Source organism: Mustelus asterias, chromosome 23 (genome assembly GCF_964213995.1).
Source record: "Mustelus asterias chromosome 23, sMusAst1.hap1.1, whole genome shotgun sequence".
Classification (NCBI taxonomy): domain Eukaryota; kingdom Metazoa; phylum Chordata; class Chondrichthyes; order Carcharhiniformes; family Triakidae; genus Mustelus; species Mustelus asterias.
In genome coordinates this window covers 50,845,182-50,873,129 of record NC_135823.1, presented here as the reverse complement: position 1 = coordinate 50,873,129, position 27,948 = coordinate 50,845,182, and the positions used below count along the sequence as shown (strand labels likewise).

General features: G+C 43.4%; 1 protein-coding gene and 1 non-coding gene across 3 annotated transcripts; one reads left to right on the top strand and one right to left on the bottom strand.

Moving 5' to 3' along the window:
- Positions 1–303: 303 nt before the first annotated feature.
- Positions 304–27,402, top strand: LOC144510777 (parvalbumin beta-like). 2 transcript variants are annotated; one of them, XM_078240632.1, is made up of 7 exons: positions 304–582; positions 4,466–4,591; positions 22,913–23,061; positions 23,618–23,685; positions 24,189–24,315; positions 26,015–26,124; positions 27,109–27,402. In XM_078240632.1, the coding sequence occupies exons 4-7, from the start codon at positions 23,625–23,627 to the stop codon at positions 27,132–27,134; spliced, it is 324 nt and encodes a 107-aa protein (XP_078096758.1). In that variant the 5' UTR covers positions 304–582; positions 4,466–4,591; positions 22,913–23,061; positions 23,618–23,624; the 3' UTR covers positions 27,135–27,402. The 2 variants fall into 2 exon arrangements, with proteins under 2 accessions (XP_078096758.1, XP_078096759.1); XM_078240633.1 differs by lacking the exon at positions 4,466–4,591 and having other exon boundaries at positions 307–582.
- On the bottom strand, positions 15,927–15,998 carry trnag-ucc (transfer RNA glycine (anticodon UCC)). The gene has a single exon. It is a non-coding gene; the product is annotated as a tRNA-Gly (tRNA).
- Positions 27,403–27,948: the final 546 nt, after the last annotated feature.

Here is a 27,948-nt window from a genome sequence, read left to right as displayed (position 1 = left end):
CTCTATCCTATGCTGATATCAACTGATTGTAACCCAGTTCTCCTGGATTGTGTCTAAGTGTCAATTCGATCCAAAGCAGGACGCCACTTCATTCCCAGGGAGATGCCCAACGTCCTCGATTTTCTAGTTAGTCGAAGCAAATCTGATCAAATAAAAGTTAATCCGGCCAGTGTCACGCAATGCTCCTTATTTCACACTAAGGCAATCCTCTCCACCCCAGATATAAATAGAATACATTTGATCAAGCGAATTCGATAACTCCGCCCATCCAGCACCTCATATTACAGCAATCATTCCGCAAACAGTGTGCTAGTTTGGAAAGTAAATGGGTGGTCGATGCGACAGTGCCACGCTAACACCTGATCTATAGCTGATAATGTTAGTCGAGACAAAACTGTTCCGGATACATAAAGTGCAACCCCGTTGCAGGCGATGAATACTCAGTTTGAGCCTAGTTAATGTCACCTAGTGCGTCGGACTCGCATCAGACATCACAACTTTTATAGTCTGAATGCTTAATGGCTGTGGGTAACACGCCGACTGATCAACGCAGCCTGATGTCTAATGGAGTGAATTTTCACAGTAGGTTGATAGAAGTTCTATATGTACATGCGTATATATTTCATGATAATGTTGGAAGGTCCAGCTACTGGCCTTATTGTAACCTGCAATGTATTCTGCTGCGTTTCAGAGTTACAAGTGCTGATTTCAGCCTACACAACCCACAGGCAACCCAGCAACCCCCGGGGGTTCACCCTCACAAGATTGCGGATTCGAGAGCCCTTCACTCCCTAAATCAAATAAAATGCTAGACAGCAAGTGGGAGAAGTACCTGCTCGGGCCAGCTGTTGCTTTCACATCTCCATTGAAAAGGAACAGAAATGAAATGGCCTCAATCTCTCTCTCCTCTCACACATTTTTAAAATTTTAATCCAGGTATTCCCGCGAAATTAATAATTAAAAAAAGGAGCAAGATACCATAAAGAATCAAGAACCGGAATTAATTTGCCATTCTGCAAATCCACTAGCATACATACAACTTGATGTCCCGTTTACTATAAACAGTCAAGGTTTAAAAGTCTTACATGTATTTTTTAAACTGAAGTTTAGATGTAATGGCCCCCGGTTCTCCACAGCATTATATACATTTATTAACGCACGCATGGTTCTAATCACCAGTTATCGATATTGTAACATGTATTTCACTGTATATAGTAATGCGACTTTTCTTTCGCCCTCCCTCTAAAAACCTGACCTCTCGGTGACTGTGAAACCGGCAGCAGCCAAAATTCTCCTTGTACGGGCTAACTCCCAGACCAGAAACTGACTGCAATAATTATCACTTATGTGAAAGCTTGGAGGGACGCTATACGGTTTCAGGGTCCCAGCTGTGATTACACGGATTTAACTGGCTCCGCACATTCTTGCACTATTTCAGACTGTGCCTGAATTAAATGCTTTCAGCCATCTGATCAAATTGCGCGCTTCCCTTCCGCATTGATTAAAACACACACACCATACTCTGATTTGTGTTTGCACATTAGACTGGCCACAGAAAGTTAAGTCAAGTAATTAATAGGTTAAGCACCTCTTTAATTATGTGATAACTGGTACCAACTGCCAAGTCAACATCTCCCACCCAGAAAGAGAACAATTAAAACTGGAGTCTCAGTCCTTCATGTTGTTGGAAATGTTTAAAATGCCAAAAGTTAAATTTCGCAATTCTTAGTTTTTTTCCTTTGTCCCATTTCTCCCTCTTAATCCAATCCATCTACCTATCCCTCTCTTTACATCTCTTTCTATACCTAATGACATTGAATTCATCAGTTCTTCTTCTGTTGATCCCTTAATTTTTAAATCTCAGTTGGGCTGCCCTGTCTTCGCTAAAGGATCCCGGTGTCTTGTTGCCCTCACATTATCAGTTTTCACTCTCTACAACTTTCTGGACAAAAAAATGTTAAACCCTAAATGTGGGTGAACAAATCTAATGAGTGGGATCCATGCAAGATGCCCCACTGTGGCAATAAATGGCCCTTTGACACACCAGGAAGTAACGTTTATGAGTTATCTTCCCTCCCCACATTCCGTGGACCTTTCTTGACAGATGAAGCTCAAATTAATATTCAACTTCTCTACCAGTGTCATCAGTGTCTCCAAGGGATTGGAGAAATGTTCCCTCAGAAATTTAGTTGTAGTGCGTGGTCTCTTTGTTTTCTTTTGCCTGGCCATGCACACACAGTATTTGTAGTAAGATGTCTCACAACACCAGGTTAAAGTCCAACAGGTTTATTTGGTATCACGAGTTTTCGGAGCGCTGCTCCTTCATCGGGTGAGTGGAGAGTTGGATTCACAGCTGATGAAGGAGCAGCACTCCGAAAGCTTGTGATTCCAAATAAACCTGTTTGACTTTAACCTGGTGTAGTGAGACTTCTTACTGTGCCCACCCTAGTCCAGTGCCGGCATCTCCACATCACAGTATTTATCACAGGCCAAGGCCTATGCAACACCTTTCAGGCTGCTGTTTGGCCGTGTGTGCAAGTAGCTTAGTGGGTGCATTGGTTTGGAGTATTAGTGTGAGGAAGGTTAGCTTGCAGTTGTATGAGGCTTTGGTGAGACCACACCTGCAGTATTATGTCCAGTTTTGGTCTCCTTACCTAAAGAATGTTATACTTGACTTACAGATGTGCAACAAAGGTTCACTAGATTGATTCCTAGGGTGAGCAGGTTGTCCTATGTGAGGAGATGGAGTAGATGTTTTATTTAGATGATGGAGTCTTGAAGTGTCAGCACTGCTGTTATGTAAGAAAGACAGTAGCCACTCATTTGCACACCACAAGCTCCAACAAGCATCAATGTGATAATGATCAGATAATCTGTTTATGGGACATCGTTTGAAGGATAAGTATCAGTTAGGACACGGGGGTAATTTCCTGCTCAACTTTGAAATGGTGCCATTTGACTGAGAGTGCAGGCAGGGCCTCAGTTTAACACCTGTGACAGATGGCATCTCTGATAGTGCAGCACTCCCTCACTATTCCACTGGTATCAGCCTTGATTTTTGTGCTCGAGTCCAGTGGGACTTGAACCCATAACCTTCTGAATTAGATATAGCAGATTAAGCTATGGCTGACACTAAAGGAATCAAAGGGATGTGGGGATAAGGTGGGAAAGTGGAGCTGAGGAAAATGATCATGATCTTATTGAATGACAGAGCAGGCTTGAGGGGCTGGCTCTTTCTCATATTTCTTCTTGTGAGCTCCATGTCCCTCTGCACAGATGCTGCCTGATCTGGTGAGTGTTTTCCAGAATTTTCTGTAGCAATGACTGCCTGCAGTGATAGTGGAGTCAGACACTTTAGGAACATTTAAGCAGTTATTGGATAGGCACATGGAGCACACCAGGGTGATAGGGAGTGGGATAGCTTGATCTTGGTTTCAGATAAAGCTCGGCACAACATCGTGGGCCGAAGGGCCTGTTCTGTGCTGTATTGTTCTATGTTCTATGTTCTATGATGCATTCTGGATCACTTCATTTTGATGGCAATTCAAGTTCAGCATGGTAAAATGACCAAAAATGTAACATTAACAAAAGGTGTTTTTTCCAGTGTTTCTTTGGTCATTCACCATTGACTTTTAATTTGATTTATTATTGTTGCATATATTGGGATACAGTGAAAAGTATTGTTTCTTGCATGCTATACAGACAAAACATACCATTCATAGAGTATATAGGGGAGAAGGAAAGGAGAGGGTGCAGAATATAGTGTTGCAGTTATAGATAGGGTGAAGACAAAGATAAGCTTAATATATAATAAGCCCATCCAAAAGTCTGATGGCAGCAGGGAAGAAGCTATTCTTGAATTAGTTGGTACGTGTTCTCAGACTTTTGTAAAAAGGTGGAAGAGAGTATGTTTTTAAAGTTTATTTATTAGTGTCACAAGTAGGCTTACATTAACACTGCAATGAAGTTACTGTGAAAATCCCCTAGCCGCAACACTCCGGCTCCTGTTCGGATACACTGAGGGAGAATTTAGATGGCCAATTCACCTAACCGGCACATCTTTCGGACTGTGGAAGGAAACCAGAGCACCCGGAGGAAACCCACGCAGACATGGGGGAGAACATGCAGACTCCACACAGACAGTGACCCAAGCCGGGAATCAAACCTGAGTCCCTGGCGCTGTGATGCAGCAGTGCTGACCACAGTGCCACCATGCTGCCCCTATTTATTTCAACACTTGAACTGAAATATTTTCTTAAATCATTTCCACTCGATCAAAATCACTGAGTGTCAACGTTCGTAGATTTTGTTGTTCAAATGACAAAAGTGAGTAGATAGGGTAGATACATAAAAATATTCAGTCCAATGGGAGGATCCAAAACAAGGCACTTTTCAAGTGTACAAAGGTACTTTTCCCCACCCGAGTTCTTTCCTGCCAATTTTAAGTATCTATTTATATTTACAGGGTCAGTAAAATCCAGAGGCAGAAGTTTCAATTCAGCAGTGAATAGAGGTCATCATTGGTTCCTTTGCATGTGGATAAATTCGGAGAATCCTGGTTCCAACAATCCAACAACCTGATTTTCTTTCTGTAAGTTTGTGTCTATGCCTCTAAGGGATGGGATGGGGGTTGGGGGGGAGGGGGTTGGCAGGCTATAGTAGCATAGTGGTTTAATTACTAAGTCCAGAATAAAATTCTAGTCTCAGGAACGGTGATTACAAAACTACCAACAAAAACAAAATCCCATCTGATTCACAATTGAATGGCACGGTAGCACAGTAGTTAGCACTGCTGCTTCACAGCTCCAGGGACCTGGGTTCGATTCCCGGCTTGGGTCATTATCTGTGTAGAGTTTGCACATTCTCCTCGTGTCTGCGTGGGTTTCCTCCGGGTGCTCCGGTTTCCTCCCACAGTCCAAAGATGTGCAGGTTAGGTTGATTGGCCATGCTAAAAATTGCCCTTAGTGTCCTGAGATGCGTAGGTTAGAGGGATTAGTGGGTAAATATGTAGGAATATGGGGATAGGGTCTGGGTGGGATTGTGGTTGGTGCAGACTCGATGGGCCGAATGGCCTCTTTCTGTACTGTAGGGTTTCTATGATTCTATGAAGGCAGCATAATTCTAAAATTAGGACCAGGCCATTTTGGAGTGAAATCAGACAGTTACTTTTTCACACATTGGGTAATGGAAATCTGGAAAACTCTTTCGCTAAAATGCAGTGGGTGTTGGGGGCCAATAGAAAGTGTCAAAGCTGAGATTGATAAATATTTGTTCGATAAGGATTTTGAGGAATATGCAGGAAAGGTAGGTATATGAAATTGAAGTACCAATCAGCCGCGATCTAATGGAAGAGCAGAGCAGATGCAAGGAGCTGGATGGTGAACTCTCATTCATATTTTCCTGTTCTAACAATATTTTTATGATTTCAGATGTTTTTATTCATTCATGGGACATGGACATCGCTGGCTGGCCAGCATTTATTGCCCATCCCTAGTTTCCCTTGAGAAAATGGTGGTGAGCCGCCTTCTTGAACCGTTGTAGTCCATGTGCTGTGGGTTGGCTCACAATGCTGTTAGGGAGGAAATCCCAGGATTTTGACCCAGTGACTGTGAAGGAACGGTGATATATTTCCAAGTCAGGATAGTGAGTCGCTTGGAGGGGAACTTGCAAGTGGTGGTGTTCTCATGTATCTGCTGCCCTTGTTCTTCTAGATGGAATTGGTCGTGGGTTTGGAAGGTGCTACTTAAGGGTCTTTGGTGAATTGCTGCAGTGCATCTTGTAGATACTATACACAGCTGCTACTGAGCACGGTGGTGAAAGGAGTGGATGTTTGTAGATGTGGTGCCAATCAAGCGGGCTGCTTTGTCCTGGATGGTGTCAAGCTTCTTGAATGTTGTTGGAGTGTACCCATCCAGGCAAGTGGGGAGTATTCCATCACACTCCTGACTTGTGCCTTGTAGATGGTGGACAGACTTTGGGGAGTCAGGAAGTGAGCTACTTGCCGCAGTATTCCTAGCCTCTGACCTGCTCTTGTAGCCACTGTGTTTATGTGGTGAGTCCGGTTGAATTTCTGGTCAATGGTAACCCCAAGGATGTTGACAGTGGGGGATTCAGTGATGGTAACACCATTGAATGTCAAGGGGCAGTGGTTAGAATATCTCTGATTGGCGATGGTCATTGCCTGGCATTTGTGTGGTGCAAATATTACTTGCCACTCGTCAGCCCAAGCCTGGATACTGTCCAGATCCTACTGCATTTGAACATGGACTGCTTCAGTATCTGAGGAGTCGTGAATGGTGCTGAACATTCTGCAATAATTGGGGAACATCCCCACTCCTTACCTTATGACAGAGGGAAGGTCATTAATGAAGCAGCTGAAGATGAGCCTAGGACACTACCCTGAGGGACTCCTGCAGAGATTGTTCCTACAGAGATTATTCCCCTTTGGTAGAGTATTTATTGATAAAGCAAATGCTTTATTTATGGCCAAACAAGGTTAAAATTGCTGGTACATCAATCAATTTACAAAATAACCTTCACAAACGAATTCCACATTTTCAATATATCCAATCGTATCTATTCTAAATAAAAGGTTAGGCTGCAGTTCATTAAATCTATACTAATGTAATATCAGTGATCGTTTCTCCTATTCCATCTGCAACTCTCATATCAAGGATGATTCTTTCTTGCAAATGGCTGAGTGGAACTGAGATGTCAGCCTTGTCTGTGGGTTTTCAAATGGTTTATGTGTCCTATCTTAGCCTTGCAGGCTCTCCCACAATGAGGACATCAGTTGTCAGCTATTAGAGGTAATGATGGGACGTTGACTTGAGCAGCTGCCCTCTCTTTCCATCTCTCTCTTCATTCTCTCTGTGGCTGCTCTTGTTGATTGGATGATCTTGACATCATTTTTAATGATGAATCACCATTTTGGTAACAATTGGGCCTCTGCTTCCCAAATGTTAATGCTAATAGAGCAAGCCTTCATTGAGGTTTTGAGATTCTTTGAAACACTTCCTTTAGCCCCCTTGTAAATGGGCTCCCTGGAGTATAGATCAGGCAGTCTTGAGTCTGGCATTTTGATCGCATGTTCCATTCATAGCAGTTGATGTGAGGTTATCATGGCTTCCATACTTGGCATATCTGTGTCTGTAGGATGCAAATGTTTGTTCTTTGATCTTCCCACTTGATTCACAAGATCCCTCTACGAAAGCATTGACAATATTGATTTAGGGCCTTAATATAGTGTCCATAAATTGTCCAAACTTCAGCACCTTGGAATAGCATGGGAAGTTCAACTGCCCAGTAGGCTTTGAGTTTAGTGTTGCATCTGATATTAAATTTTCAAACTCGAGTACATAATTTACTATAGGTTGAACTAGATTCAATGGTGCACCTTCTCATCAACAGCTTTCTGGGACAGATAGAAGTGAGGGGCATTTTCCAACACCATAAATCTCAGTTGAAGGCATTAGCTTTGATACATTTGGAATGGGTTGACGGAGGTCTTTGTTTTTCCTGGTGTTCAGGGCAAGACCTGTGCTCGCTTAAGCTTCAGTGAGTACATCAACTATCTGTTGTGATTCTTCAGAGTGAACACTAACAGCTGCATCATCAGCATACTGTTTTACAGAAGTGGTCGTTGTCTTGGTCATGGACTTCAATTGGTTGGGTTGAAGAGCTGACCATCAGTGCGATAAGTTATTTCCACATCCAGGGGAGAGCCTGTCTGTAGGTGACAGGGAGACTCATTTGCAATGAAGCGCTAATTCAGTGCAGTTTGGTAAATTTTACAGAATCATAGAATCACCACATTGCAGAAGGAGGCCATTTGGCCCATCGAGTCTGCATCGACTTTCCAACAGAGCGTCCTACCCAGGCCCTCCCCACAAGCTGGTATTCGGTTATGGTTTCAGTACCAAAATCAAATGGATCACCCAAGAATCTGTAGATCTCATGCAGTTGATTAAAGCTATTGAAAGGGAAATTCATCCAATGTCATCTGGCTAAGCTGGGAAACAGTTCGATTTTCACAAAACTCAATGCAAATGGTGCTTTTTTGGCAAATACCCTTAGGTGAGGAATCCAAATTACTTACAACCTTTGTTACACCATTTGGGAGATATTACTTTAACAGATTACCTTTCAGTTTCACGTCTACCCCTAAGATTTTTCGGTAGATGTTGGTGTGTAACCTGGAAGGATTGGAGGGAGTAATTTACCAAATGGATGACATCCTAATCCATAGTTCAACTACAACTGAGCAGGATGCCACTGTGAGAGCTGTGCTACAATGTCTACAAGAAGCAGGATTTGCCATTTGTGGGCTCTCACAAATATTAAATTTTTGTACATGTGTCAGGGGTCGGTGCAGATCTTCAGAAAAATTGAGCGATCAAAGAATTTTCACCTTCTTGAAATGTCATAGAGCTCCAGTGATTTATGGAATGGTGAATCAAATGAAGAAGGTCTTACGCAACTTAGCAAACATAACTAAACCATTAGGTCAGTTGCTAAGACAGGACCAGGCTTGGTTCTGGGCAGAAACCCAACAGATGTCGTTTGATAGGATCCAGGAAATGTTAATATCACCAGAAACCTGACTCATTACAATCCAGAAGTGCATACGATTGTTGCCACAGAATACTTATCAACTCAGAACTCAGAGGAAACTTAGACTGGTGCACCACGCATCTCATTCTTTAACCAAAACAGAACAAAAGTATGCAGTTATTGAAAAAGAAGCTATAGCTGTCAACAGCGTTGGCGAGAAGTTTGCAGACTACATCTTGGGTCTTCAATTCACAATTGAGACTGACCACAAATCTTTGGTTACTCTATTGAATGCTAAAGAATTAGCAAAGATGCCACCAAGGGTGTAAAGGTTCTATATGAAGTTGATGAGATTTGATGCAGCAATTGAATATGTGCAAGGGAAAAAATGGATTACAGCAGATGCGTTGTCGCGTATTCCTGTAGCAAGGCTGGAACAAGGGGATATGTTTTGTTGAAGATATGAAGACCTTTACTTCACAAACAGCCAAATATCTACCTGCGACGACGCTACGCTTTAATGGGATCAGAAATGCACAAATGTCAAATGAAGAATGTGCTCAAATCCATGAGTGCTGCATTAGAGGATGGCTGGAATATACCTCTCAAAATCTTATTATGAGGCAATATTTTGAGCAAATAAGGCACCTCAGTGTCTTGGATGAGTGGTTGATTTATGATGAGAGGCTGGTTATACCTATAGCCCGATGACTTCATACACTGCAGAAGCTACACCAAGGTCACGGGTATCATTAACTGTTGTGCCAGAGCAAGAAATTATTTTCGGTGTCCAGGGCTCTCCAGGTCATTGGACGAGATGATATCCAATTGCATCACATGCAGGAGCAGAGGAGACCACTGATGGCATCCTGGTTTCCATTCATACCGTGGGAACATCTCAGGCTGGATCTATTGGAACTCAGAGGGAAAACCTTTTTGATAGTGGTTGACCACTATTCAAGGTGGACTGAGATAAAACATCCACATGGTCAAATGCCTGAGGCTATCATTGCATCACTGAAATAAATTTTTATCAGACATTGGATTCCAGACCTCATCATTTCAGCCAAAGGCCCAGAGTTTGTCAATGAATACTTCAGAGACTTCAGTGAATCTTCTGCGTTTGTCTGCATGACTAGCTCAACAAGATGCCTGCATGTTAATGGTGATGCTGTAAGGGGAACACGGTCAGTATAGGCTTTATTTTAAAAAAGGAACAATTACATTATCCTGACATTGCAAAGTTATCATTGTACAATTCAGATTATTGATCTGAATATGTAACTGAGACAATTCACATGGGGCAGCACAGTGGTTAGCACTGCTGCCTCACAGCGCCAGGGACCCAGGTTCGATTCCCAGCTTGGGTCACTGTCTGTGCGGAGTCTGCACTTTCTCTCGTGTCTGTGTGGGTTTCCTCCGGGTGCTCTGGTTTCCTCCCACAGTCAGAAAGACATGCTGGTTAGGTGTATTCAACATGCTAAATTCTCCCTCAGTGTACATGAACAGGTGCCGGAGTGTGGCGATTAGGGGATTTTCACAGTAACCTCATTGCAGTGTTAATGTAAGCCTGCTTGTGACACGAATAAATAAGCTTTAAGCATTCTCCCTGTGTCTGCATGGGTTTCCTCTGGGTTCTCCAATTTCCTCCCACACTCCACACTCCAAAGATGTGCAGGTTAGGTGGATTGGCCATGTTAAATTGCTCCTTAGTATCAGAAGGATGAGCAGGGGAAATACATGGGGTATGAGATAATGCCTGGAAGGGATTGTTGTCGGTGCAGGCTCAATGGGCCAAATGGCCTCCTTCTGCACTGTAGGGATTCTATGATTCCATGATCATCTTGGAGAAGTGGGGTAAGATCACATGACTATCCTGATCAGGTTCCCTCTTGCAGCCTCATGGTAAGTCTCATTCTAGATGTAGTTATTCTTTGTTATAATAATTTTGAATATAGTTGATGCTAAAACCCACCTCAGAAGTCTTCAACAGTAGTCATTACCACCACCGCAAACACAAAAACATTAGATGTGCTACGGACAAAATGCTGGAGAATGGGATTTGAATAAATCGGTGCTTGATAGCCAGTGCAGACATAATTGGCCGAAGGATCTCTCTGCGCTGTAAAGCCCTGTGACTCTATGAAAAAAGATTGAGGATAGCATTGGTGCAGCGACACACTCCTGATTGGCACTTGTTCTGACAGAGAAGGGTGGAACCATTGCATAGAACTGTTGTTTACATATTGTCATGTAGGAGAAAAATTATCTTTATGAACCTACCTGGACCTCCACATCGCTGCAGCACCTTCCAAAGGCGGTTCAATTCATCAAGTTGAAGGCTTTTGTGAAATCAAAGAAATCCATGTACAAAGGGATGTTCTGCTCTCTGCACTTTTCCTGAAGTGACAGATGGAAACTACATTGGGACTCTGGAAGAACTTCCTCTGCAAATGGTGAGTCTGTGGGCAGCATGGTGGCACAGTAGTTAGCACTGCTGCCTCACAGTGCCAGGGACCCGGATTTGATTCCCAGCTTGGGTCACTGTCGGTGCAGAGTCTGCACGTTCTCCCCGTGTCTGCATGGGTTTCCTCCGGGCGCTCCAGTTTCCTCCCACAGTCCGAAAGACATGCTGGTTGGGTGCATTGGCCATGCTAAATTCTCCCTCAGTGTACCCGAACAGGCGCCGGGGTATGGTACCTAGGGGATTTTCACAGTAACTTCATTGCAGTGTTAATGCAAGCCTACTTATGACACTAATAAATAAGCAAAATTTTAAAAAATCATAATTAAGAAGTAATTTGTCCAGGACTTTGCCAACAGTTTAGAGCAATACTATGTCCTTGAAGTTACTACAGTTTGACTTGCCTCTTTTCTTGAAGATTATGACCATCATGGCATCTCCAACGTCACTGAATTTTTTTCATTCTGTCAGATCTTTATAAAAAGATTTTTTTTCTGAGAGATTAGTATGTCTCCTCCATATTTTAAAACTTACACAGGGATATTGTCAGGACCAGTAGCTTTGTTGCTTTTCATCTAACTGACAGCAGTTATCACTTTGAACTTTGGATCATTGTCACATTCTGATTGTTATGTTGCTGGAAGTTCTTGGGCAGCTGCACATCCATCGTAGAGTTCTGATTTGAGTAGTTCTACAAAGCGCTCTTTCCAGCGAGTGTTGATACTGCCTGTGCTTTTGAGGAGAGCCTTACCATCTATGGATTGTATTGGTGTTGGTTCACATGTTGATCTCTTTGGTTGCCTTGAACAAGGCATGTGTGTCATGCATGTCTCAGAAGACTAAGGAAATTCGGCATGTCCACTACGACTCTCACCAACGTTTACAGATACAACATAGAAAGCATTCTTTCTGGTTGTATCACAACTTGGTATGGCTCCTGCTCTGCCCAAGACCACAAGAAGCTACAAAGGGATGTGAATGAAGCCCAGTCCATCACGTAAACTATCCATTGACTCTGTCTACACTTCCCGCTGCCTCAGAAAAACAGCCAGCATAATAAAGGACCCCATGAACCCCAGACATACTCTCTTCCACCTTCTTCCTTCGGAAAAAAGATACAAAAGTCTATGGTCACGTACCAACCAACTCAAAAACAACTTCTTCCCTGCTGCCATCAGACTTTTGGATGGACTTACCTTGCACTAAGTTGATCTTCTCTGCACCTTAGCTATGACTGTAACACTACAGTCTGCACTCTCTCCTTTCCTTCTCTATGAACGGTATGCCTTGTCTGTATAGCGTGCAAGAAACAGTACTTTTCACTGTATACTAATACATGTGACAATAATCAATCAAATCAAATCAAAGTCAATGAGGAGTTGAATTTCCTCAGCTTTCTCTGTTCACCATTTGTTCTTCAAACTGCGGGTTCATTTTTGAACTATAGCTTTGACTATCTGGTGGGCAAGTTTCTTTTCTTTGGAGCTGGATCTTATTGCCAGTTTTGTATGCTGTCCATTTACAATCAACAAGTTTGCATCTTTCTCATCAAACCAGACTCGGCGTGTTTTAGCGGTGTGTCCAAAGATTTCTTAGCGTTTGTGAGAGATGATAAATGTCAATGATTTCCAGTCATCCTGGATGTTGGTAGATGGTCTGACCATTCATTGCTGTAGTTTCCAATTGATTTGTTCTTGAGATATGCTTTGTGATAATTATCTCCACCTCTTCCAAACAATAACTAAAATGATTCCAATTCAAATTGTTCACTTTATTCCCTGCCCTGGTGTTAGCATAAAGGACCAAATGACTAAATCATGGATAAAAGCAAATTACTGCGCATGCTGGAATCTGAAACCAAAAGAGAAAATGCTGGAAAATCTCAGCAGGTCTGGCAGCATCTGTAAGGAGAGAAAAGAACTGATGTTTCGAGTCCAGATGACCCTTTATCCACTTTGACAAAGGGTCATCTGGACTCAAAATGTCAGCACTTTTCTCTCCTTACAGATGCTGCCAGACCTGCTGAGATTTTCCAGCATTTTCTCTTTTGGACTAAATCATAGAAACAGATTTTGCACAGTTGGAATCTAATTCAGACCACTTCATTTAGAGTCAAATACTATCCCCTGGATACCTCTATCAGTCTCATCTAACAGCAATTCCATTTCTTTAGCACTAATAACTACAACAACTTGCATTTATACAACTTTAACATAATGAGATGTCCCAAAACATCACAGCAGTATAAACAGACAAAGCAATATTGACACCTAACCAAAGAAGGACCTATTAGGACTGATAACCAAAAAATGTTGACCAGGAAGTAAGCTTTAAGGAGTGTATTAAAGTAGAGAGATGTGGAGAGGCAGAGAGGTTTAGGGAGGTAATTCCAGAGCTTTGGGATAGACTGCACAGCCACTAATGATGGGATGAAGGGAGCTGGGGGTGGGGGGAGGTCGACAGGAGGGAGGAACACAGAGATCCCGTGGGCTTTCATAGTCATTACAGCACGGAAAAAGGGCATTCAGCCTATCAAGTTCATGCCATCTTTCTGTGGAGTAATCCAGTCATACCCATTCCCTCACTCTATTTCCCAAGCCTGGCAAATTTATTTCCCTCAAGTGTCCATCCCATTTGCTTTTGAAATCTTTGATCTCCATTTCCACCAGAGAGTTCCAGGTCACTACACTCACTGTATAAAAAAAACTTCTTTCTCACATCCTCCTTGCATCTCTTGACAAAACCTAAAATTTGTGTCCCATAGCCTTTGTACCATCAACCAATAGTAATATTACTTCTTTGTTTACCTTCCAGAAACAGAAAATTGGAGCAGGAGTAGGCCATTTGAGCCTGCTCAACCATTCATTATGATCATGGTTGATCATCCAACTCAGTAACCTGTTTCCACTTTCCCCCCATATCCTTTGATCCCTTTAGCCCCCAGAGCTATATCTAACTCTTTCTTGAAAACAAACAATGTTTTGGCATCAACCGCTTTCTGTGGCAGAGAATACCACAGACTCACCACTCTCTGGGTGAAGAAGTTTCTCCTCATCTCTGTCCTAAATGGCTTACCTGTATCCTCAGACTGTGACCCCTAGTTCTGGACTCCCTCACCTTTGGGAACATCTTTTCTGCATCTACCCTATCTAGTCCTGTTAGAAGTTTATAGGTTTCTATGAGACCCCCCCCCCCCCCCCCCCCATTCATTCTTCTAAGCTCCAGCGAATATAATCCTAACTGACTCAATCTCTCTTCATGCGTCAGTCCTGCCTTCCTAGGAATCCGTCTGGTAAACCTTCGCTGCACTCCCTCCATAGCAAGAACATCCTTCCTCAGGTAAGGAGACCAAAACTGCACACGGTATTCCTTATCTAAACTTGTCATTATTTTGTACCTCTATCAAATCTTCCCTCAACCTTCTTTGCTACAAGGAAAGCTTCTCCAACCTAATATTGTGACTAAAATCCCTCGTTCCTGCAATCATTCTGCATCCTCAGGAGGACTTCCCAAGATGTGTTAACCAGAACTGGATGCAATGCTCTAGTTATGGCCTAAACAGGACTTTACCAATATTCAGCATAGCTTTTCTGCTTTTGTACTCCATACCTCTCTTTATGAAGCCCAAGATCCCATACGCTTTGCTAACTCTCAATCTGTCCCACCACTCCCAAAACTCTTTGCACATGAACACTTTTGTCTCTCTGTCTCTGCACACATTTGAGAACTGTGTCATTAAGCCTATATTGCTTCTCCCTACCCCTTCTGCCAAAATGCATTACCTTACACTTCTCTGTCTTAAATTTCATCTAGCCATTCTGCTGGGCTATCTATATCCTGTTGCCGTTGACTGGTCTCATCGTTGCTGTTTGCTACACCTGCAATTTTAGTATCATCGGCACATTTTGAACCATATTCCAATATCAAAGTCATTTAAATCATAGAACCCTGCAGTGCAGAAAGAGGCCATCTGGCCCATCGAGTCTGCACCGACCACAATCCCACCCAGGCCCTACCCCCATATCCCTACACATTTACCCGCTAATCCCTCTAACCTACGCATCTCAAGACACTAAGCGGCAATTTATCCTGGCCAACCAACCTAACCCGCACATCTTTGGACTGTGGGAGGAAACCGGAGCACCCGGAGGAAACCCACACAGGCACGAGGAGAATGTGCAAACTCCACACAGACAGTGACCCAAGCCGGGAATCGAACCCAGGTCCCTGGAGGTGTGAAGCAGCAGTGCTAACCACTGTGCTACTGTGCCGCCTTATATATAAATAAAAAGCTGTAGTCCTAGCACTGAATCTTGGGGAGCACTACCATCCTCGAATCTAAAAAAAATTACCATCTACTGTGACTCACTGTTTTATGTTGTTAAGTCAGTTTTTTATCCAAGCTGACACTGCCCCTTCTTTTCCATGACCCTCAATTTTGTTAACCAGATTTTTATGTAGTAGTTTGTCAAACATTTTCTTAAAGTCCATAGAGGCAAAATTCCATTGCATTTCCTTCATCAACCTTATCTGTTACCTCATCAAAAAATCAATTAGATTAGTCAAGCATAGAATCTCTACAGTGCAGAAAGAGGCCATTCGGCCCATTGAGTCTGCACTGACAGCAATCCCACCCAGGTCCTATTCCCATAACCCCATGTATTTACCCTGCTAATCCCCCTGACACTAAGCGCAATTTAGCATAGCAAATCCACCTAACATCTTTGGACTGTGGGAGGAAACCGGAGCACCCGGAGGAAACCCACACAGACACAGGGAGAACATGCAAACCCCACATAGACAGTGACCCAAGCTAGGAATTGAACCTGAGGCAGCAGTGCTAACCACTGTGCCACCATGCCGCCCTAATCACAAGGCGCTCTGGAAAACGCTCTAAACAAACTACCAGTGTGATGGCCGGGAATCGAACCCGGGTCAACTGCTTGGAAGGCAGCTATGCTCACCACTATACCACCATCTCTCTGCCTTTTACAAGTCTGTGCTGGCTCTCCTTAATTAGCTCAAACCTCTCCCAAGTGCCTGTTAATTGTTTTTCTCTGATTATTGTCTTTGGAACCCTACCCACCACTGATATTAAACTGACTGGTTGTAGGGCTGGAAGGGTTTACAGAGATGAGAGGGATGCAAAGGCGGACTTACACTCTTGGGGGCCTGAGGCTCTGCAGGCCCCCAAGAGTGTAAGTCCGCCTTTGCATCCCTCTCATCTCTGTAAACCCTTCCAGCCCTACAACCAGTCAGTTTAATATCAGTGGTGGGTAGGGTTCCAAAGACAATAATCAGAACTAGGGCACCCCCACCACACCCCCATGGCATCACGTCCCGCCCTGCCCCACCTCTCCCCACCCCCCTCCTGGTGAGTGGCATTTCGCCCCCCCTCCTTCCCTGGTGATGTCAAGCTCCACCCACCAGTAATGTCAAGTCCCACCCGAAATGGCATCAAGCCCTGTCCCCAAATTACATCATTGCCCTCCTGACCCCACCCTTCTCAGCCCTGGCCTGGGGTCAGGAGGGCAATGATGTAATTTGGGGACAGGGCTTGATGTCATTTAGGGTGGGACTTGACATTACTGGTGGGTGGAGCTTGACATCACCGGGGGGCAGGGGGGAAACGCCACATCAAGTCACTTCTGCAGCTGCTCCCATCAATGGCTGCTGCTGCTTCTGGCTCTGGCCTGGCCTCTGCTCTCACTCTCTTCGGTTGCCCAGCCCTCCTCACTCTCAGCCCTGGCCTCTGGTCAAGTCGCCTTGCTGCTCCACGAAAACCACACCAGCACCTGCCTCGCACCTTCTGACTGCTCACCTCTGACTTGGTTGGCTGGACCTCGAGCCTCGACGACTGGTGTGCTCTTGGCTGCCTGGCTGCTGCCGTTATCTGGCCTGCCTGGCCTCTGCTCTCGCCCTCAGTTTGGCCACCACACCCTCGCCGGCCCAGTTGCCACCCAGTCCTCTCACTCTTAGCCCCGGCCTCTGATCGAGTCACCTTGCTGCTCCACAAAAACTGTGCTGCCACTTGCCTGGCCCTTGTACCCCCTGACTTCTCATCTCTCGCTCGAGTGGCTGAGTCTCGGTGACTGCATGTGCTCCTGGCTCACTGCCTGGCTGCTGCTGCCGTTATCTGGCCTGGCCTCTGTCCTTTCATTGGTTGGTTGGTTGGTAGCCCGCTCTCCTCAGCCCTGGCCTGGAGGTCGCGAGCTGCTCGCCCAATGGCCATTGGCCAAGTACTCCTCCTCAGTCCTCACTGAAAGCCTGTTGCTTCAGGCTGCCAGGTCCAAATGTCAGAAACTTGGCTGCTGCTTTAGACCAGACAATCAGGAGATCCTGGTCCGAACTGCCCTCCAGTCACCACCATCTCTCAGCGTCTGGGACAGTGTTTTCCCGCTCTTAAGAGGACTCCATCAATCAGAGCCTGATGTTGTTCTACATTGACTGCTGATAGGCACATCAGCAAATTCAGAGCTACCAGACTCTGATTGGTGCTCCCACAGCTACCTCTCAGTATGGGGCCCTCCCATTTGCTGGGACCCCGCGCTGTATGTTGCATTGTAAATCCACCTCTGGAAGGATGAGTTTGTGGAATTTTCTATCCCAGAAGGCTGTGGATTCTCAGTTGATGAATGTATTTGAGAACAGAATCGATAGTTTTTTACCAATGTGGAAATCAAAGGATATGGGGACAGGATGGGGAAGTGAAGTTTGTGCAAAAGGTCAGCCATGATCTTACTGAATGATGGAGCAGGTTCTGACAATGGAAGCAGCTCCAGGACTGACCCGGGAAAGGTCCAACAAACTAATAGTTCAGAGAGTCCTGTTAAGAAGAGACATATTGAGAACTATTTTGTGAAACAGTGAGCACTGCTTAGAAGCAAGTAATTCAATCAAAACTCTGCTCCTCATAGAATCATAGAAACCCCACAGTGCAGAAGGAGGCCATTCGGCCCATCGAGTCTGCACCGACCACAATCCCACCCAGGCCCTATCCCCACATATTTACCCACTAATCCCTCTAACCTACACATATCAGGACTCTAAGGGGCAATTTCTAACCTGGCCAATCAACCTAACCCGCACATCTTTGGACTGTGGGAGGAAACCGGAGCACCCGGAGGAAACCCACGCAGACAATGTGCAAACTCCACACAGACAGTGACCCGAGCCGGGAATTGAACCCGGGACCCTGGAGCTGTGAAGCAGCAGTGCTAACCACTGTGCTACCGTGCCTGTTATCATCTTATGGAAGTATTTGAAATAAGGTTATTAAATGTAACTCTCAGGCAGTATTAAAAAATCAGTGCAACAAATATTACTTGACTGTAGAATGTATATCTTAACTTACTTAGTTACATAAATATGGCAAATGGCACAGCACTTTGTTCACTCTTTATGATACTAAGCATCGGCCCAAGCTCTGTAGCACAAATAAAGAAAGGTTTTGTCTCTGGAAATTCATCTTTATCTCAGTAAACCCAGGGGAACTGCAATGCCACTCAATCGCTGTCTATCAGCACATGATAGTAGTAATTCTTGGCAACACTGCACTATCTGAACATGCTACAAATCAGCAGCTCAGCCTCATCACCCAGCTTTGACATTGCCAACATCCTCTGTAGTGTCCCTGCCAATGATGACCGCGGCTGCCTCTTTGTAGACAGGAAGGCCTCTACTTTGCCGGGCATCACCAGCATTTCTCATTCCCTCTCCCTGTTAGGATAACAGCAGTGTGGATTGATTGTGAATTTATTATGCGGCTCCAGCATCAGTATGCTCCACAGTTTCTCTCTTACCAAACCTGTTTCAATGCCACGTTCATCAACTCACTGGCTGAGCCAATACACTGTTAATCACAAAATTATTAAAGTCAGTTTCATACCTACAGCCAATGACTGTTACATTTATGTCACCCACATTTCCTGTCCAGGAACATTTATTTTGAGACATTAAATCCAAAGACATGCGGGTTAGGTTACTTGGCTCTACTAAATACTGTCAGGGGGCTTAGCAGGGTAAATATGTGGGGATAGGGCCTGGGTGGGATTGCTGTCAGTGCAGGCTCAATGGACTGAATGGCCTCATTCTGCACTGTAGGGATTCTATGAAATCGAGGCCCCATCTTCACTCTCAAATGGTTGTAAAAGATTACATGGCACTTTTCAAAGCAGAGTAAGGGAGTTCTTTCTGTGACCTGATTCATATTTATCTCTCGATCAATTATCTCTTGTCATTGACTCGCTGGCGTTTGTGCAGCATTGTTGTGCATAGTTTGGTGGATGGAATCATTTCATCCAAAAGTCCTCTGCGTTGAAATGTCACACGTGGGATTTGCACCCATGTTCTCCTCGATTCAGAAATGATTAGTGCTACCAACTGAGCCACAGCTGACACTAACAAGCCCAACCCTCTCCTGGTGTGGTCTCACTTTCTACAACATTAAGGTGGAGCTCTCGTTAAGGAATGAAGGACAATGGGGTCAACTTTCCACTTCACCGCGTGGACAGAGTGGATCAAGGCAGCCAGAACAGTTGGACAATGGGCGAAGTGCAGACTTTCCCCACCAACCAGCTGTTTCTGACCAAAGGTTAAAATTGGACACAAAACCCTTGAGGGTGTGCAGACTGAAATCACTAAGATTGTGACAAGGGTTGGTAATCTGGAGGTAAACACAGTGTTCTGTCATTAGTTGAGTTCCCAAACCAGATTGCAATGAAAGGAAACTAAATTAATTGGATGACTTTTACCCTAGCTAATTCCCGGACACTAAGGGGCAATTTAGGATGGCCAATCCACCTAACCCCCACATCTTTGAACTGTGGGAGGAAACCGGAGCGCCCAGAGGAAACCTATGCAGACATGGGAAGAATGTGCAAACTCCACACAGACAGTGACCCAAGCCAGGAATGTGCAAAAGGGTGATCAATGTATGAGACAAAGTGGCCCTGTAGGTGGTTAAAGAGAGATTATACAGGCTTTCAAAAGGAAAGTAGATATATTCCTGTTATCTCAAGGGATCAATTTAATTTAGTACATTACGGGAGGATGTACATCGGATGGACGAGTTAAATGAATCAAAGGGCTTTTGCTCAAATTATCAAAAGAAATAGTTGCATTTATATAGAAGAAACTGAGTACAATAGTCCCAGGGCTGAGGGAATAAAACTACAGTTATAGGGGCAGCACAGTGGCACTGCTGTCTCACAGCGCCAGAGACCTGAGTTCGATTCCAACCTTGGGTGACTGTCTATGTGGAGTTTGCACGTTCTCCCCACGTCTGTGTGGGTTTCCACCAAGTGCTCCCATTTCCTCCCACAGTCCAAAGATGTGCATGTTAGGGTGGATTGGCAGGGTAAATCCGCAGGGTTACTGGGATAGGATGGGGGTGGGCCTGGGTAAGATGTTCTGTTGGAGAATCAGTGTGGACTCAATGGGCCGAGTGGCCTCCTTCCACTGTAGGGATTCTATGATTCTACATGGATAGACTAGAGAGACTGGGTTGTTCCCCCAGCAGAAAAGAATAAGAGGAGATCTGATGGGGTGATGGGTACGGACTCAGTAGTAGCCCTCAAAAGGGAATTGGATAAATACTTGAAGGAGAAAGAGGGTGCAGGTATATGGGAAAAGAGCAGGGGAGTAGGCTAACTGGATTTCCCTTTGAAAGAGCCGGCACAGATTCAGTGGACCCCTTCCATGCTGTATTATCCTATGACAAAAGTTTTCATGACTTCAGTACCTCTGATACTGCAGCAATCCCTCAGTACTGCACTGGAGCTTCACTCGAGGCTTGGTGATTAAGCCTGTGAAGTGGGCTTGAACCTGTGATCTTTTGAGTCAGAGATGAGAGCGATTCCCAGTAGGCCAGAGCTGACAATAGTAACATTGTTGCCCACCATGTTAAGAGAAGGAAAACAATGCAAAAAGATGCTGAACACTGATCAGTGCCTAGATCAAGCTAACAGCAAACAGCATTGCTGTATGATTTGCCAACAATCATTCCAGGGTTATTAGTGGTTGCTATCAGTAACAAGGATACATACATTCTCAAATTTATCTTTATACTCCTGTGGATCAAACAATGCACAAGAGACATTTGTGCAAGTAACAAGATACTGCGGCAGTTATTCTGTTTAACCATATGTAGGAGTCAGTCACTTAGCTTATTTAACTGGAAAGTAAACATTAATTAAATTAGTGAAAGCAACAGAGTTAAGTTGCACAGGATATAGGCATAGGTCACCATCCAATTAGATAATCTATAATATATATTAATCTCTATATTAAACCCATCTACCTAACTTTTAATGTTTTAATACCTTTGCCTAACAGTCTTGTCCCATAGGAGGTCTTGTGATGCAATGGGTAGCATCCTGCTTCTGAGCCAGAAGTTCCAGGTTCAAGACCCACTCCAGGACTTGATGGCCAAAGATGGTGCATCCATTATACAGCCAAACAGTTATCGACTTGTAAATCCTTCTAACATACACCAATGGCAGGTGGTAAGAATGGGAGAGATTCTTAGTCAACCATGTGATGGAAAGAAATTAGAGCCTCCACCATCACTATTCACAGCTCCAGACTAACTCATAGCTCCAGGCTAAAATGTGCATGTAAAACTGAGTATTGTCACAACAATTCGGACTTCTTGGTGAGGGCCAGTTGACTGGATGGTGAGTGGTAATCAGATTGGTGCCAACAGCATGGGTTTCGATCCCCATTCTGGCTGGGGTGGATCCAGAACCTGCTTCCTTGCCCTACTCATGGTGCATTCTATGGCATTCTAGTGTGGGCCTGCATCGGGCAGAGAATTTAAGCAGATGCCCCAACAATCTGTGTATCAACTTCACCTTTAAATTTTTAACTGACTAGTCACATTAACTTAACTCAAGGGAATACAAAGCTAGTCTATATGACCAGCTGTCTTTATAATTTGACTTTACAACACTCCTGTGAAGTGCCACAAGTTGTTTTATTATTCAAAGGTATTGTATGGGCAGCATGGTGGCACAGTGGTTAGCACTGCTGCCTCACAGCACCAGGGACCTGAGTTCAACTCCTGGCTTGGGTCACTGTCTGTATGGAGTTTGCACATTCTCCCCATGTCTGCGTGGGTTTCCTTCAGCTGCTCCAGTTTCCTCCCTCAGTCCAAAAAGCGTACTGGTTAGGTGCATTGGCCATGCTAAATTCTCCCTCAGTGTACCCGAACAGGCGCCACAGTGTGGCGACTAGGCGATTTTCACAGTAACTTCATTGCAGTGTTAATATAAGCTTACTTGTGATTAATAAATAAACTTTAAAACTTAAACAAAACATGCAGGGCCACAGGGAAAAGACAAGGGGGCTAGGCCTAATTTAGTAGCTCTTCCAAAAGGTACCATACAGCAAATGGTCTCTTTCTGTGCTCTATCACTCAATGATTCAAGTTGAATTGAACCCACGGCCCTGCAACAATAGAACTGCTGACTAATCCAGCTCAGTTACCGTCCAATCCCATTTACAAAGCAGGTTTTGGAGGAAGGGACATGTTCCAGCATGCACAGAGACGATGGGCCGAATGGTTATCCATCTGAGCCTTAAATCTTTGTGTTCCTATAACACACAGTTGAATGGTGGAGCAAGTTTGCATTTCAGGGAAATTCCAATTGCTTACCCCAAATAAGCATTCGACTTGTATTTAGTGTTTTGTATCACTTGAGTTTATTGTCTTTTATTTACCCTTTTAGAATCAGACATATATTTAATATCGCCTAGCAGCCAGTTACAGAGAATCGCTGAAGCTATGATGTTATTGATCATTATTAAATATAAATTCTGTTCAGATAAAAATAGGTTGAAGAAAGTGATTAGCTGGTAAGTTCATTTGACACTGATCCCTTCTCCGTGTTCAAGGAGCCGTGATGACGCTGAAATTTGAATTCTGCAAACGCCTGGCAAATTGAAGTGTATATAAAGAGCAGCTCAGATCAGAGCTGTGCGCTGCACTTGCTCTCTTCACCTCCTGGTTCGCCTTTGGAAAGGGTAGAAGACCTACAGAACAGGTGAGTTGTACCAGCCTCCTCTCAATCTTCCTTCAGGTACTTTTCAAGGTGGACTCAACGCATCCAACCAATCAACCAACCATCAATAAGAAGAAAAAAAACTAAACGCGGCTTGGGTCCTCGGAACTTCTTCAGCCGACCTTCTCGATGCCTTGGACCGCCAGAGCTAATTTAACTATGGACACTTGGGGGTGGGGAAGCCTTGCAACTTGGTGCATACCATTGGGACTTTAAAAGTTGACCACCCTTCGTCCAGAGACAGTCGGTGCTGAGGGAAGCTTCTTCGACATCATTTCTCCATTCACAGGACACCCTGTTCGCTGGTCCCAAGAAAAGTGGTCGCCCCGAAGAAGTCTCCATTGACCAAGAAACTGCGCAGCAAGCGGAGAAGGAGATACGATGCTGTTACACCTCATTCATTATGTATAAAAAAAATAACGGGACACTTGATAAGGAGGTGTAGAGAGGAGTCTTGTTATTAAGTAAAGAGAATGTTATTGTGGAATGCACAGGAGACAGCAGTTGAGTGACTGACCCTTTCATTGTTATTTTCCAGTATCACAATGTCTATGAGCACGGTACTCAAATCCGGTGACATCGACAAAGCCCTGGCTGAATGTGCCGGTGAAGTATCTCATTTTCTTCTTACACAGTAGCTTGGCTGACACCAATAGATTGTTCCAAATGTTCATTGTTGGGTCAGGCGCGTTCTTTTTGAGTTGAAGCAGCTTAATGATATTAGGCCAGGACAATTCATAAGCTGGGCTCCTCACTCTGAAACTGCAGCCCTCACTCCTCCTCTCTCCCGTCAACAAATGGTTACTTCGACCTTTAGACAACTGTAGGTGAAAATAGTCCAAAGTCTAAGCAAGTTCTAGGGGATGTACAAATGCCAAAAGATTCATTATTCACCGGGAATTAAAACACCTCCTGCTTGATTGTGTGAGGCTAGCGGTTAAAGGGGTAGATGGATCCCATTCAATAATATTTTCGAGTGGGAAGGGTTTTTTTTTAAAAGGGGGATTCTGGGGCTCATTGCTAGAAGTGGTTCTTTGGCCGTAACTTTCTGTTGCAACTTTTCTCTGCGTCTCTTCCCCCTACCCCCACTTCCCCCTTCCCAATATCAGGTTCATTCAATCACAAGACATTCTTCGCAACCAGCGGCCTGAGCAAGAAATCAGATGCCGAACTTGCTACAGTTTTCGGCATCCTTGACCAGGATGGGAGTGGGTTCATTGAAGTGGAGGAGCTGAAGTAGGAACAAACTTATATTTTGCTGTACTGTGTCTATTGATAGATTGTATGTTGAATATTGATTGCTGATCTAATCATATCTGTGCACCTAATGCATATAAATATACATTATATATATAATATAAATAGTAATGGAGGGTCTTAACTCTGCTCCCAGGATATTGGAAAGTATTGGAACAGAAAGCAGACGGTTTATACACCTTTCTTAATATTTATGGCTTCATCCTAATTATGATGAACCACCCCCCGCCATTCCCAGCCCGTCTTCACTCTTTAGTATCCATTTATTTCTGAAAGAGAAGTTCCCTCATCCGATGTCTTTTTTTTCTCTCCTCTTTTCTAACATTAAGGCGAATTGTTAATAGGAAGTGATCATAGCAACAAAGGGGGACGTCCAGCCCCCATCAGCTTGTTCTGCCATTCATTGAGAACACGGCTAACCTGTGACCTAACACATGCCCTCCTTTGCCCCATTCCCCTTAGTACCTTTTGTTTGACAACGATCTATCAATATTAGATTTAAACTTAACAGTTTGTTGAATTAACATCAATTGCTGTTTGCAGAAGAGGGTTCCAAACTTTTACCATCCCTTTTTGTACAGGAGTGCTTCAGTCTTGAAATGTATAGCACTAATTTATAGATTATGCCCAACTCCACAACTAGTGAACACAGTTTTTCTCTCTCTCTCTACCCTATTCTTTCTATGTAATACCTCAATCGAACCAGAGCTATGTATCCACAGTTTACTTAATCTCTAAACTTGGGGAAATGTTTGGCTTTCATTCATTACCAATTCCAGAAATGCAAATGAGAATTGAAACCCAAGCGATCTTCCCTGTTGCAGGGCAATGGGAGACTGCAACAAGTTATTCTGCTGGCTGCACCCAAATGCTCTGTGCTGGAACAATTACAGTAAGAAGTTTAACAACACCAGATTAAAGTCCAACAGGTTTATTTGGTAGGCTACCAAATAAACCTGTTGGACTTTAACCTGGTGTTGTTAAACTTCTTACTGTGTTTACCCCAGTCCAACGCCGGCATCTCCACATCTGGAACAATTACCCAGTATGCTTAAACTTACACAGAGGCCCAATGAGATCGATAAAGTTGGTCCAAAGTGAGCTGCAATACGACTATCTGAGAATTTTTAAACTTAGAACAATACATTCTTAAAAAATTGGTTCACACTGGTTTTGATCAATCAGAAACTAATTGCTGTTAAGAATATGCTGAGGTCAATTGTAAATATATATTCTGCTGCTGGGCATAGCCCCCTGTTGATTGGATATGATTGGTAGTCTTTTGTTGGTACTATTTTAAGCAGTGTGTGACAAAATGGTTGCATGATTGATGCACCTTAATTTCTCTACATAACTAGCAGATTACAGTGGCATTGCTCACAATGAGGGTGTGTTATTAATAAAGTGTGATAGGAAAAGTATTACAATTGCAAGAAGTGTGCATTGATTGGATATTGATTGGATTCTAAGTGAATAGATGTATGAATATTTAGAACACCAATTTTGTTTGCCATCCTGATTAAGGCCTATTTAATATCACATTTCTAGTCAATATGCAACAATAAGATGCTTGTATAGATATAGCACTTTAATCTCAGGGTAGACCCAATGGATTACTTTGATGTGTCGTCGCTGTTGCAATGTAGATGATTTACATAGTTGCTTTTCTTGCTTTTAGACTCTTCCTGCAGAACTTTTCTGGCACTGCAAGGGAACTGAACAAATCTGAGACCGAAGCTTTCCTTGCTGCTGGAGACAGTGATCATGATGGCAAGATCGGAGTTGACGGTGCGTTAAGCACTTTTACAAAACTAACTTTTCTAAAGACTCTTAATAATGAGCAAAGATAGTGTTGAGTGATCTATAACAGTGTATAAGTTCCTTTCTACTTTATCTTAGCATTTGTGAATGTATTTTGTTTCCACTTTTGTAACCTTCCTGTCCTAAAAATGCTGATTGTTTTTTTGTTCTGTAATCTCAGTAAAGTGGTATTTCTTATGTTCTTCTTAATAACAGAAGAACATAAGAAATAGGAACAGAAGTGCACCATTTATCTGCTCCACCATTCAATACAATCATGGCCGATCTTCTACCTCGACTTTCCTGCTCACTCCCTATATATTCCTGGATGCCCTGAGAAATCAAAAATCTCAGGCTTGAATATATTCAACAATGGGGCATCTACAATCCTATGTAATATACTGTCAAAAAGATTCATAGCCCCCTGTGCAAAGAAATGTATCCTTATCTCATTCCTAAATGATTAATCCTTTATCCTGAGGCTGTGTCCCTGTTTTCTAGATTCCCCAGCCAGGGAAAATTACCTTTCAGTGTCTACCTTGTCAAGCCCCTTCAGGATCTTACATTCTTCAATGTTGATGGTTTGTCTTAGAATGTAGAAAAATATTGATTCTACCCTTACTGCACTTGACAGTAAAGATCATTAAATAGTGATTAAACACAGGCTGATTGTGTATCTGCTTCCTAACCTGGGAGTTGGGAGGAGGGAGGGGCATGAGTCAAATTATAATGCTACCGATGGACCTCCCCATCCTTAGTTGAGCTAAGGTAAAACTCAACACCGACCAGAGATCAAATCTGGGTGAACCCAACGCTATCCCAGAGGACTTGAATAACTAATGAAAAGGCTATGCTTCAGAACAAGCTGATGATTTGGGAGAAACTCATATTTTGTACTTGTAAAGTTCTTTTGAAAACGTCACTTTAATATTCAAACACATTCATTCTGAAATTCTTTGTTTTATGTTCCAGAGTTCAAGTCCATGGTCAAAGCATAAAGGAGCTGAAACAGAAGACCACTCTCTCAATGCTGAGCCGTTTGGACATCTTTACTATCATCACACATAGCAAGCACGTTTTTATTTATACATTTTGATACAGTTGAATGACATGAATAAATGTCTAAATGTCGTTTCCTTTGTTGGAACTTTTTAACGGAGCATTTTCTGTGCAGTCTAATTGATATTTATTGTTCGATATATTAATTGTGGAAAGAGCCTCAAAATGCCAAATTCACAAATTAATAAAGATCACTATTGAAAGTAATTTCTTTGACTGGTTTGCTTGTGTCCTTTAGATGGATTAGAATACTGTGTCCCTCTTTACCGTTGATTTGGTAAGATAGGCAAGCATCATTCCAATTTTAAATAGCCTCAAATGACTGAAAGATTAAGCATATGCTCCCAGTGGTTTTAATTGAAGAGAAGTTGAAATAAAGTAATTAATTTTTAATCACCATGGTTACTGAAACAAGAGATAAACAGAAATATTATTTTCTACAAGTGAATGTGCATCTCTTGATCCTTTGTACTGGCACTTCATGAGTGGAAGTCTGTGTGGAGTCTGCATGTTCTCCTCGTGTCTGCATGGGTTTCCTCCCGTGCTCCACGGTCCTCCCAATGTGCTGATTAGGTGCATTGGCCTTTGTAAATTCTCCCTCAGGTGCATGAGTGTGGCGACTAGCGAATTTTCACAGTAACTTGATTGCAGTGATAACGTAACGGGCTCCAGCCCAGTGTATGTGAAGTGTCTTTCTCCTTCCTGATTTATTGCACATTCCAAAGACTGCACTATGATCATACCTTCATTAGA